The sequence below is a fragment of the Euprymna scolopes genome, chromosome 1, assembly GCF_053919585.1.
Source record: "Euprymna scolopes isolate OS-2025 chromosome 1, ASM5391958v1, whole genome shotgun sequence".
Classification (NCBI taxonomy): domain Eukaryota; kingdom Metazoa; phylum Mollusca; class Cephalopoda; order Sepiida; family Sepiolidae; genus Euprymna; species Euprymna scolopes.
Window position 1 is genome coordinate 24,685,628 of NC_136482.1, and position 14,259 is coordinate 24,699,886.

Below are 14,259 nucleotides of genomic sequence, written 5' to 3' on the forward strand. Positions count from 1 at the left end.
CTGCACAAGCAGAAGTAAACCATTGGGGAGAGTGGGGCTTGCTATAGAATTTCCGTGCGAGAACATGTGCTTCAATAGCAGTTTTGAACCATTCAGTGGTCTCATTTTCACACTGTTCCGCTGGAAGAGTAAAGATATTTTACCATGGGGCATCTCTGATGAGCTCCCTGATGGCTTCCCAATCAGCCTTTTTGTAATACCTCGTTGTTTTGAGTAGTGGGTCTTCAGTTTTAGGGCGAGAATTTAGGCTGATTTCTACCATTATCACAGCGTGATCAGCATTCCCGAGTGGGCTGTGGGCATTTGTTGCTTGGGAACCGTTGTCAGAAAGAGATCTAGAAGTGAGGCACGTTGATCTTGCTGGTCTGGGAAACGTGTCGGAAATGTAACCAACTGAGATAGGGAATGGAATATAGAGAAGCTATGTGTTGCGCTACCAGCTACGTCTGTGTGATTAGAGAATCCTAGCCAGTTACTGTGGTGGACATTGAAGTCACCAAATATATGTATATGTGCGCTAGTATCGAGGGAGAGTGCTATATCTATGCTGTCTGAGACTTTGTTTATTAGGGTACAGTCTTGGTTTGAGGGAGAGCGGTAGAGAAAATACAAGTAGCTAATATTGTGTTGCATATTTAGTCTGAAACACATAAAGGCCTAGTCCTCTGATTCTAGTTTTATTTCTCTAGTCAGGGGGAGGGTGTTACGAATATAAACTCCAAGTCCATACATATGTCTGTCCGAGTCCTTACGGTAGAGTGGGAGATAACCAGGCATGTTAAAGTGGTTGGAGGGAATGGAGGAGTGAAGGTTAGTTTCACTTAATGCTAAGATATCCGGGGTGTTTACAAGGAGAAATGACTCAAAATCATTTAAGTTAGTTCTAAGCCCGCGGATATTAGTAAATGCAAGCCTCAAGGGAGGAGGCAGGTTGGTTTTCTTTGAGTTTGGTCCTGGTTTAAACGTAACTTTTGCTTGAGTTGTCATTTCATTTTATTTTATTTAAAAGTTTCAGTTAGGGTTAGTGAATGAGGGGTGCTGGACAAGTAGTTGTGCAGAATACCAGAATGCAATACAAGTAGACCATCAGCTGTCCTCACTCACAGGATTGTGGCCTCAGGAAAGCCCATCGGGGATGAGTGCAGAGTCCCTTTCCATGCGCGACATGGCACTACAAACATCCCGATATTTTACAACTGTTGATGGAGCAGCCGCTCTAAGCGCTACCAAAGAGTTGGGGCTCCTGTACTATCAGTCGGAAACAGCAGCCAGGAACTGTCAATCCGGTACCCTCAATCCGTTAGGCAAAGCCAGCCCAGTCCAACTGCACCGACATATATGGCACTGAAGCACCCCACTGTGTCCAGTTTAGCGGGATGGGATGTGGCGGGAGCGGAGGAAAGCAGCGTTCATTGCCCTAGTCAGGAAACAAGGTCAACCACTGGGTGATTCAGACGAGTCCCTGTGATAGTACCTCTACGCCTGGCTAATAGGCAAAGAAGGAGTATGAAAGCCAGGCGATAGACAGAGCCTATCTCCTCCTTAAGCAGTTTAGGTTTGCCAACCGGTGATTTGTTTGAGTCACCAGCTCTAGGAAGGTTGTCGTCCAGGACTGAAGAGGCCTCCCTCTCCTAGGTTTAGTTTCAGAGCTTTCCTTCTAGACGGATGACCTGGGAAGACCTACGGGTCCATCAGCTCCGAGGGGGTTCGCGCCGCGCCTGGGTCCTAATCCAGGTATTTCTGCGACCCCGCATGGGTAGTTAATATTTATTGGTTATTTAGGTTAATATCTCCTGAAAAAATCGGGCATTTAGGTTAACTTCTACAGAAAATTCTCACTCCTCAAACGTGGTTGAAAAAGGGTATTACTATGCTTCCGTTTTCATTTTTACTGGGAGAGGGTATAGGTAAAAATTCATGCAGTGGAAGCAGCTAAATTTGCTACAGTATTGGATTTAGAGAGACGAGTTAATGTATGGTTAGATATAGTTTTGTAAGTTTAGGAATGTATGGTTAGATATGGTTTAGTAGGTTTAAGATTAGGATAAAGTGTTAGAGTATGATTTACTTGCTATTAGAAATTCTGATTTGGTGCCCAAACCGAATATTTAGTAAGACTGAAAGATAAGATATGCTCAGTATAGATACAAGAGAACATTTGATATGGAGTACAGTTATACCTGATAGATATAGCTTATTGCATATTCTGTAAGTATAATTAAATATAGATGTATGGATAAGTAGTATTGTATACGAATGCATGGAATTTTAGACAATTTGAGTAAGTTGCCTTTAGACTACAACAAAGGAGAATGACTTCGCCTTTCTCTTAATATCCGGAAGTTTTTATTTCAATGAGTACCGGCTTAGTTTGTGTAATAATTATTGCAATACTATCTCTTAACAAAGAGATATTAATGGTTGCTGTTCATTATAGATTACTTGTGTCTGTGTATAGGACTATGGCTAGTAAGTATTTACTTAGAAGCTTGGTTATGGGTTAGGAGTTATAATCAGGAGCATGCCTAGGAAATTTTAGGTGTTAATGGGTATCAATTTACGAGTCTGTTAGGGTCAAGGGCGAAGAGCAAGGACCCCTCTAAGTTACGTGAAACGGATTAGGTTTAGTGCCAACTTGGGAAATAGAGCAGTTTGATTTGTTAGTGATCAGGAGAAAGAGAATTTAAGTAAAAAATAAAAAGGTTTGTCATGCAAAACAGACAAGGCAGTCATCTTGGAGGTAAAATATCTATAGGAGGTACTTAGTATACAAGCAGCAGTATTTTGCAGTTTTGAGAGGAATTTTAGGTACAATAGTTTCATGGTTTATTGTACAAGTCCGTAGTCTAGGTCAGGGACGAAGCACTTCTAGTATTGCAACTGGGTTTATCTAATTTTAAAAGTAGTTGAATAGTGTATTATGAGGTGTTCTACTTAGCTTAGAGATAAAATGAAAATTTAAGGTAATATTCAGAGTGATATAAGCAATTTCATGAGGATTAGATATATGATCACTGGATGTTGAACTGCTTAGGAGAATTCTTGTATCTATTCAGAAGGATCTCTTGGTGATATAAGATTTGAGAAATTAAGAGTCTGGGGATACAGAGAGTTGTGAGCTGATGAGGATTCAGTATAGGCGATTATATATAGGTAGCAAAGGTGGTTTAGTTTAGTATGCACGTATTGTACATATTAAGTATACTGCTTCAGTTTTATCCTCTATCGTAAAGGAAAATCCGTTTGTATTTCGGTTGGCAATTTTGTCAAGAGAGGAAATTTAAAACAGCTTATCTAATTTTTGATGATATCAGCTTAAAGACAATAGTACAGACTGATAAATTGTTGTGTAAGACATAGGAGCCACTCATCTTCGTATTTTGATGAAATGATGGATCAAGAGCATAGGTTTGGAACAGGTGTCCGGAAAGGAAATGGCAGTGTACAAGGAGGGGGGGTCGCTGATATGTTATTAACGTTATTTTATTTTTTTTCTTATTAAAAAAAAAATTTGCCTTTCGATGGCTGATTATATTAAGTATCGTACTTAAATAAAGTTTTCATGTCCTCTAAATAAATTAGCATAATTTCTTCTTTTTCTTACCGAGTTTGTCTTAAACTATAGCATTGACTTATTATTTAAGTGAGATGGTATTGTAAACTGCGAAATGGTCTATTTAAGTGGAGAAAAATTATCGGTTACAATATGCCTAGAAATGTAAAGAATATTTGCTCTAATTACATGCGAAACAGTTAAGGATTTTACTTAGCTTTGTTTGATTTATCATTTGAATATCACAAATAATAATAAAATTATCACTTGAATATCACAAATAATAATAAAATTATCATTTTAATTATCACAAATAATAATAAAATTATCATTTGAATATCACAAATAATAATAAAATTTGTATACCAGACATTCATATTCAGAGAAGACGCGTTCCCATACAAATATAGAAATAATATTTTACATATGTATAATTTATATCATAAATAGAGATTGAAACACATAAGATCTTTTATTACAGTTGTTATGTGAAGATTGTGTCTCATTTTTTTCTTGCGAATTTTGGGCAAATATATGTAAAATAAAGTAGCCCCGTGGTATCGAGTTTTTTTTTTTACACAGTGATCACCACTTATCAAGGCCCGGAGGCTACTCAGGGATAAGGGTTATTGCAAGTACATTACGTTAGTGTGGAGATTTGATGAAGTGTTTACTTAAGGGGGCGGTTCATTAGGAATTTGTTAACGTTGGACTTGAAGACATCCAAGTTGTAGTCAGGTGGGAAGCAGGCAGACGGAACAGAGTTCCACAGGCGTGCAGTTCTAAGAAAGAAGCTTTGTTCATGGAATCCGCGTTTTGATTTAGGCACAGATATAGAGTGGGGGAAATTTTTGACAGTGGATTCAGCTAGACGGGTGTTTTTTGTGAAAGATTGGCGAGGGATGACCAGGGATTGGAGTTCAGACGAGCACCTGCCATGCGATGGGAGTTTTAAGAAAGAAACTTTGTTCATTGAAATTTGCTTTTAGTTGTAGGCACAGAGAGAGTAGGGGAAATTGTTAGCAGTGGTTGTAGCTAGACGTGTGTTTGTGTCGAATGTTTTGTAGGGGAAACTATAGACTGAAGCTGTCGAGAACTTTCGATGAAAATAACGATTAGAGGAGAGATAGACTAGCAACGCCTGTTCTGTGAGAAAGTTGTTGCAAGGAGAAGGAAAAAAACATTATTTACTAGATTTCAAAGAAGGTTTTGATCCCTGTCAAGGCAGAAGAGGGTGCTCTGATTAGCTCCTCTCCAGATGTGGCAACTGTGCTCCGCCTTAGAACGTATTTGGTTTTTATATAGGTAGAGGATTGCATTGGAAGTGGTAGAATGATAATTTTTCAGCAACCTTGGCAGCAGATTTTATGTAAGTCTTCCATTTCAGATCAGGAATGAAGGCCAGTCCAAGAAACTTGTCAGAACAGAGTATTTCCTCAAGACGAAAATCATTCATTTCGATTTGTACCAAGTGGGGATCAGAGCATTAATGGTGTAAAGATATAAGCTTGGTTTTGGATCAATTAAAATTAACTACTCACTATTCATTCCATTGTGCCACATGGTCTAGCTTAGAGAAGAGAGGCTCCAAGAGATCTTGATCATTTCTGGCTTTTGTCGTAAATGGTAGCGTCGTCTGTTTAAATGTTGAAATATTCACTTGTAAATTATTGCAGACAATGTGGTAGGCTATTTTGAGGATCCTATGTATTTTTAGGCTTTGTGTTAGCATCGGTATTGTGGAAATGCATGGATACGGGAAATGCCAATAGTATTTGCACCAGGAGTTTCGGAAAACGCTGGTTTATAAGGAAATGGAATTGCGAAATATTCACGTATTAGATTGAAAAACTGTTTAACGATGACTAACCGATCAAAGGAATTACTGACGACATTTTTATAAAGTTATCGGGAGGCTGTAGTTCGTGAAGTTTACACTTTGGTGTCCCAAATAAGAATGCTTAAAATGCTTTCTGCGCATGTTTCTTTGTGTATGTACTCGCTTGAATTAATAAAAAAAATATGCTAAGCCAATCAGATCCATTCATAAAAATTGGCGCTTTGAATGCATAAAAAGACAGATTTTTCTTCAATAAAAAGTTGAGCCAAAATCCACAACAGAGCTTGCTTCAGACTTCCTTGCTTCTCTGTCAGACTTGGTGTTTCTATCTCAACTCATGAATATATACAGCCATAAGCATACACACACAAACGCTAATTAAACAAGTATACACAACTCATTAACTTTTTTTATTATCGTCTGCTCATTAAAAACAAATGTCTAAGCTTATTCATTTCTTACCGGACTTACTACAATGAAAACAAATTGACATTGACTTTTATTAATAACATTCAATCAAATGTAATTTGTATAATTAAGTGGGGAGGTTTTGATAACGACTTTTCAGGCCCGTTCACGGCCTTTAAATTATCGACTCTAATTTCTTAGATATCTCAGCTACAGAATCTTCCTTTATTTTTTTAAATTATTTGGACTATTATCCTCATCTTCTAGTTGTTTTTTTCACGACGTTTCGGCCAATTATTCCTCTGGACTTTGTCAGTTTAACCATGACGGGATAGGAATGTCGAATTCTCCAACTACATCCACAGCAATTACTGCCTTCAATAGTTGTTGTCATCTCACTACCGTTTGGTCAACTAATCCTCTGTCCGGCTTTGGGTGGGATTGAAACCGCTACCTCCACCGATTGTTATATTATTGAATTAATTTAGAGGATTAGTTGACAAAACCATAGTGAGATGACAACAGCTTTTGAAGGCAGCAATTGCTGTAGATATAGTTAGAGAATTCGACATTCCTATCTCGTCGCGGTTAACCTGAGGAAGGCCAGAGGAATAAGTGACCGAAACGTCGTGAAAAAAAAAACAACTAGAATATGAAGATAATAGTCCAAATAATTAAATAAAATAAATTATGCCAATTTATTCATCTCAAAATGATTCCAAATTAATTCAATAAGAATCTTTCTTGTTCAGCAAAATATGAACAGAATGTTATGTAAACATATATTTGAAACATATACAAAATATTTCTTTTGTAAATTTATGCTCTGGGACGATTATTTTGTTTGTGTTTATGAACTAACGTTTGTTCTGTTCTCTAATCAATCCGAGGAACGATCAAGGACATTTTTTTTATAAATATAAGGAAGCTGTTACCTTTTCTTTGCATGATGGAATTTAGTTATAAAATTTATTAGTAAAATCAATTTTGGAAAAGAATTAGAAACAATTTAATCAATTAAAGTGGGTGTTCAAGGATGGGTCTGTTGAGAAAATGTTAAAATGTGCGTGAGAATAGAAGAAGGGAGAAACGGCTAGAAAGAGAATGACGTCATATGATTGTTTCCTTCAGCAACTATGGAAAAAAATTTCTCAACCATCAACTACGAGACAAATAACAACCTACCTGCAAGTTCATTATTCAAAGATCATTATTAACAAGTCACATGAATAGGAACACACATAGAAGACATAGAAAAGGCTGCTGCAAAGAAGGTGAGCTCTTATATCATGTTAAAAAATGATTCACACCAAAAATTATATTATATCTTTACGAAGCCACAATTCGCCCAGGTGTGGGGTATTGTTGCCACATCTAGGCTGCTGCATCTACTGCCCCTTTCTGACTCTTATGCACTATTCAATAAACTTCCACCCTTTCACTGCTGAGGTTCCTAGATGCCGAAAAGCATTCTACTCTAATACTTTATGAAATTATATATATATATATATATATATATATATATATACATATATATATATATATATATGTATGTATGTATGTATGTATGTATGTATGTATGTATATATAGTTGTCTTTAATTGATAGAGATTTGTAAAATATATCTATCCAGGGAAATTAATGCAATATTTGTTTAAAGAGTTTAATTTATGGCATTATTATGCATATATATATATATATATATATATATATATATATATATACACTTAAAATTACGCAATTCAATTGATGACATAAATAAATAAACAACTTTAAATAAAGCAGATGAAAAAGAATAAATAAAGTTAATAAATAAATAACGTAAATAAATAAATGACGTAAATGCACAAATGACGTGATTTAATAAATTGCGTAAGTTATACATGACGTAATTAAACAAATGACACAAATAAATTACTTAATTAAATGATGTAAAGCAAAATGTAAATACATAACTTGTATTAAAACATTACACAAATAAATAATTAACGTAAATTAACATATGAAGTAATTATAAATGACCTAAATAAATAGGGTAACTAAATAGCGTAACTACATAAATTACGTAAATAAATAAACTATGTAAATAAATGAATGGCATAATTAAATAAATCACGCAACTTATGTAACACGTAATTAAATGATGACATTATATTAAGTGACATTAAAAATAAAAAATGACACAAATAAATAATTTACGTAAATAAATGGCGCAAACAAAAATAAAAATGGAAATACATCAGTTGCGTAATAAAAGACAATTGTCGATTATCTTCGATAACAAAAGCTAATTGGACAATGAATATATAGCTTATCTCTAATTATATGACTATATAGACTAATGTACAATGAATCAATGTTGACCCAACGGGTTAAGAAACGTTTAGTATATTTACAATTTTCCAAGTAACATTTTGTTCCAATGTAAATTCTAAAGTGGGTGTGCCGGATCGTTGACGTTATTAAACGTTCTGTTAAAAGCTTTTCTTTATAACCGGATGTTGGCTTTGAAAGTAATCACGTGATGACAGATTTATACACAACTAGATTGATAAGTCGAAATTCAGATGAGAAGCAAAGCAAATCTGAATCTATTTTGTCTTTATCGCTTGTAACATTGCCAGCAATGTTCATGCGTACAGGCTTTACTCGCCGAAATCCTACGAAATTAAAATATAACAATAAGCAATAAAGACAAAGAAAAATACTTAGTAAGAAAATATCTTTGAAGATCCTTAAAGCAAAATCTGCGCAAGAAAAAGAAAGGGTCATTTTTCATTAACACAAGAGGTGAATAAACAATTAGAGGTTTCAAGTTCCTCTATTAAAATAAGTTAAACTGTTTTATATTAGAAATAAAAACAGAATGTAGAAGGGAAATTCAACTATCTATATTATATTTCTTTTTGTCTGCCTGTCTGTCTATCTCTCTGTCTCTGTCTGTCTGTCTGTCTGTCTATCCACTTTTTCTCTGCCGATCTGGCTGAAATTTTACGTGGACCTTTGTTATGACAATGAACTAAGTACCGTGCATTAAATACTAATCCCTATTATTTTCTATTAACTCCTAAACGTGCATGAAACGGATACCATAATACCTTGTCGGTGCACCTCATCATAGCAAAGATTTATACAAAATCTTAGCCAAATAGGCCAAGTAGTTTTCGAGAAAACCTCTAGAGTAAATGTAGTATTGTGATGACTAATGCATATTAACCCCTAACTGTGCATCAAACGGATACCATAATACTTAATCTGCTATACCTTATTATAGTGAAGGTCCATACAAAATGTCAGCCATATTGACGCAATACTTTCCGAGAGAAAAAAAGAATAACGAGTAAATAAACAGAGAGACTAAGAGAAATATTATATAGAGGACGATTTGCGGACGATTTTATCTATTATAGATTGTTCTGAGAGTTAATCGAATATTCTATATAAATAAAACAGTAGATGTATGTATGTCTACGGTACAATCACGTTGATACACCGGTTCTCGCCAGATCACTGAAGCAAATTTGAGCCTGGCCAGTACCAGATGGGTGACCATTTGGGAAGGCTAGGCGCTGTATGTACCTTCTGGGAAGATTGGGCATGGGGCCAGTACCCTCACCCTGTAAAATAAACTCCTCGCTACAAAAGCATCTACAAAGTTGTAGATGGCCTATGCCCCTCCAGGGGCTCAAGGGATATGGATGGATGGAGATGTATGTATGTGGGTATTTAAATGATGAACTCTAAGACTGCTAGTCACATGACACTTAAATTAACAGGAAATAGTAACCATATACCAAGGATGGTAAATAATCATATACCAAGGATGGTAAATAATCAGTAAAATCTTTGTTTGGGTGGATGAATAACGTCTACAGAAATATGTCGGTAATTTGAAATGCAAAATGTTCATTTCAACTTGCCGGCATATTTTTATTAGTTTTGCGTATGCGCAAATTCAATCATAGCCATCATAGTCATAGCTAGCTATCGTTTAATTTTAAATCTTTCTTATCAATGCACCGTTTTAGCTCAAACAGTAGGCTACGCGGTCGGAACGCTTAATGTTTTTGGTTTTAATTCTAGTATAGGGCACCCAAGTCATTTTTGTTAATTTTTTAAATCAGTACTATATATTAGGTACAACTTATTTAATAAAGAATTGGCTTGTAATAATAAATACGAAATCGGCATGAATTAAAATATATTTAAGTGTATTTTATGACCAGCAAGGTCGGGCACCCCCCCCCCCCTGCTAGTTATATTTTTTACTACAGAATAAAGCCTAATCCATTTGAACAAGAAGTTTGATTGACGAAAGCATATATTTTGTAGTATGTATTACATTTTATCTTATATTTTTTCATTATGACTTCTGAAAAGCCTTAAGATATATAATTTAACCTATGTGTCGATATTAAACGTAGCCTGTGTTAGATGAAATAGAAAAGGACATTTTCACGCGCAAATTCCATAGCAAACCCTACAATCCCCGATGGTTCACTTCAACTTGTGCAGCTGCCATAGCGAAAAGGCAGCAGGCGTACCGCAACTTTAACCGACATACTTCCAGTTCAAACAGACAGAAGTACATAGAAGCCAGAAATAACTGTAAGAAAGAAATAGCGACAGCTAAGAGAGAATTTACTGAAACCACTCAAAAACGCATCGAAGCACAGAAATTAGGAACCTGAGACTTCTGGAAAATCTACAACAGTGTAGTAAATAATGGGCAATCAACAATTCCCCCACTATCCAACCATCATGAGGTTGTTTGCTCTGCAACTGAGAAAGCTAACATGTTTGCCAGACGGTTTGCCTCCAACTCCACACTGGACTCTGCTAACAACCCCCTCCCTGACTTTCCTTTGTAGACAGACGCCACACTAGACGATCTGAAAATCACCCCTTCTCAGGTGCATGCTATCATAAGAAATCTTGACACTGCAAAAGCATGTGGACCTGATCTCATCCCGGCTGTGCTATTAAAGATGTGCTCCGCCGAAGTAGCTCCAGTTCTCTCCAAACTTTACAACAAATGCCTTAATGAATCTTGCTTTCCTGCCTGCTGGAAAACTGCTTCTGTAGTGCCAATTTTCAAGAATTCTGGCGAAAGAACTGACTCAGTAAATTATCGCCCCATTAGCCTCCTCCCACTTTTCGCCAAAATATTTGAGACCATAATTAACCAAGTTCTAGTTCATCACCTTACAGATACTAAACTTCTAACTGACCAACAATATGGATTTCGGCAAGCCCGTTCCACAGCAGACATCCTAACTGTAATCTCAGAACGTATGTACCAGTCACTGGACAAATCGGGGGAGGGCAGAGCGGTAGCTCTAGATATATCTAAGGCTTTTGACAGGGTATGGCATGAAGATCTTCTCACGAAAATCAGATCGTACGGTATCACTGGACGAATTCCTTCTTAGATAAGAGAAAAATCCAGGTTGTCCTCGACGATCATGCATCTAAACAATACGATATAAACGCGGGAGTGCCTCAAGGGTCGATCCTTGAACCTTTATTATTCCTAATATTCATAAATGACCTCCCTGAAAAATTGCCTGTGAGATGGGTATAATTGCTGATGACACCACGCTCTATAACAGACACGACAGGAAAACAAATGAGCACATATCTAAGGAAATGGCAGAAACACTAGAGGATGACCTCCAATCTGTAATGGAATGGGGACAAAAATGGATGGTCACATGCAATGCTACTAAGACTAAACTTGTTTCCTTCAATAACTACAAGAAACCTTCTCTACCACCAATAGCAATGGCCAAAGACTCTTCATCTGAAAGTACATCTTTTAAACTCCTCGGCCTAATGCTCACAGGAAACATGTGTTGGAACAATTACATTGAGAGCATTACCAGGACCGCTGCGAATAAGGTAGGCTCTCTCTACCGTGCTAGAAATATACTAACACCCAAAAGTATCCTATACCTCTATAAGGCCACCATTCGCCCATGTATGGCGTATTGTTGTCATATTTGGGCTGGTGCATCTGCCACTAGTCTCTCGATCCTAGACAAGGTTCAAAAGGGAGTCATCAATCTGATAGATCCTGAACTGTCATCTAAACTTCAGCCTCTGTCACATCGACGAAATGTTGCATCCCTCTGCCTGTTCTACAAGTAGTTTAGCGGTGAATGCTCTGTCAGCTAGGCTTCAGCCTCTCTCCAATCGCTGAAATGTTGCATCCCTCTGACTGTTTTACAAATATTTTAATGGTAGATGCTCCGACGAACTACAAGCCCTTATACACCCCCGCCCCCGACGTAAATACTTCCGACAAACCCGACAAGCAGCAAAATCCCATCCCACACAGTAGAAATCATCAGATACCAGAATACCAGAAAGCCTTCTACTCTAATAGTTTCTTCTTCATGGTTACTAGCCTTTAGAATTCCCTTCCGGGTTCCTGCTTCCCCAACTGTACTGACATACAGAAGTTCAAGTGTAATGAAAACAACAATCTTGCTACTCAACTCCCTACATAATATCCCTGTAAATTATGTCACAGAATGTAGCTCCTGTACATCAAAGTGGCACTGTGCTTTGTTTGGAGAGAAAATGCAAAAAAAACAACTAACAATAATCAACCACTACTATCACCACCACAGTCACTACCTGCATACGACTGATTTTTGCAGCCACGATATTTTCAATACAGAAATCGTCTAAAGATTATTTTTATAGACATTATGTTTGAGATAACCCTACAATCGGGGAGGTTAAAGTACGGTAGTGTGGATCCCATTCAGCTTTACATTTCCTATCCATTAAAACTATCTTTAAAATATCCGCCATATTGAACGGCTGCAAAACAAAGACTGTTGGGCATTTATAACTGGAACTTAGTAGACAAGTCAGTTATCAACTGAAGTTTGTACCAAAATATGGCTTGAATTAAAAACAAAAATAATTGTGAAGTTTATTAACGATTTCATGGTTGGCAATTTTGGAGCGGGCCCTTTTGAGAGGTGGAATTTGGAAGGAGAGGGATGGCCAGCCTGTACGATTACGATTAATAAAAATAGTATAACTTTGTCCCGTGGGGAGGCATTGTAAATAGGAATAAAAAATAGCATTACGTAAATATACAAAATACTCATATATTTAATGTGTAAAGTGGTTTGGGGTGGGGCGAAATTAAAGTTTCTTACCCGAATAGATGCATCAGAGAGACCAACAGCCAAGCGTTTCCCATCCGCACTGAATTGACAACACATTACATCTACAGGACATTCTCTGTGAGGAAGATAATAAACATTGGTTTTCAAATGAAAGAAAAAGTATAAGAATAACTTTAAATTTTAATTTATTGGTGAATTTAAGCAGAACAATATGTTATATCATCATATAACGAGTACTCTGTGTAATGCTTATTTTGTAACCCCTCCTCGTGAAGAAGGTGGTTAAGGACCCCTATTTATCTGGAAATCTCGGCTCGTGTCGTCTAGTATTCTCTGAGTGTTGTTACATTGAATTCTGTATGCTGAAAGCGAATATCGAAGCCGCAGACAGGAAGAAAAACAAACTCGTGTACTTTAGTCTACAGAGTTAATGTTCACAAAGTTATGTACAAATGTTTGTACAAATATCATTCAGTTCTTAGTAAGTTTTTTCAAAGTCTCAAATCTCTTCACAGACAGCGACAGACGGGTGGGTGAGGAAATAGAGGGGCTCCTCCAGGGAACGGCGGTTTCTATACGATCTGTTCTACCCGAAATCAACAAGCAATCTGCTTAATTTTAGAGCGTATCGACCCGATGTGGGTGGGGTAGAAGTCTCCCCAGCCAATCAAATCACGCTAAACCCCAACGATCTGAGACCCAATTCAAGATTAAAATCCCATAACCTTGAGGTCATCAGCCATCACTCAGCCAGTACAATATGTTCTTCTTGAATCCTCACAATTCCTGTTGTTGAGTTTTTCCCAAATAACAAAATATCTCAGGTTTTTTCCAACCAAACAGCAAATATATCCATTTTGACAATGAATTAAAATATATCTATATTTATCCACCCTAAATTCCCAAGGCACATGCCGTTACCCAGGATCGGTCAAAAGCTATCTTAACATAGCTATTCCTAAAGCTTCCCATTGAGGGATTACGTCACAATTTCTCTCTAAAACATCTCCATCAGGTAATTATAGACAGTTAAACTTTTTAGCCCGTTAAAACAGTTCAACATTATAGCCTGTTGACTCAGAATGAATGATTTATGCCAAATTGAACATAGTTAAATATTTGCTCACTTTTGCATTAAATACTAATGCATATTAATCTCTATAAATCACTTACTGTGCATCAAACAGATACCATAATACTTAGTTAGCTGCATCTTATCATAAAAAACGTCCACAAATGATTTTCACCAAATCCGCCTAGTAGTTCCGAGAAAAAGTTGAACACAATGGTGGCCAGACAAAGAGAAATAT

The 14,259-nt window shown here is 36.7% G+C and overlaps 1 protein-coding gene across 2 annotated transcripts in view; it reads right to left on the minus strand.

Moving 5' to 3' along the window:
• LOC145287598 (WD repeat-containing protein 25-like) overlaps positions 1-14,259 on the minus strand; it is a 137,477-nt gene that overhangs the window by 85,577 nt on the left and 37,641 nt on the right. Inside the window, exon 2 of one of the 2 annotated variants that reach the window (XM_080135460.1) lies at positions 12,980-13,064. In XM_080135460.1, coding sequence (XP_079991586.1) covers positions 12,980-13,064 — 85 coding nt within the window. Of the gene's footprint in view, positions 1-8,197; positions 8,323-12,979; positions 13,065-14,259 lie in introns of those variants that run through there. The other variant, XM_080135494.1, reaches the window with a different exon arrangement.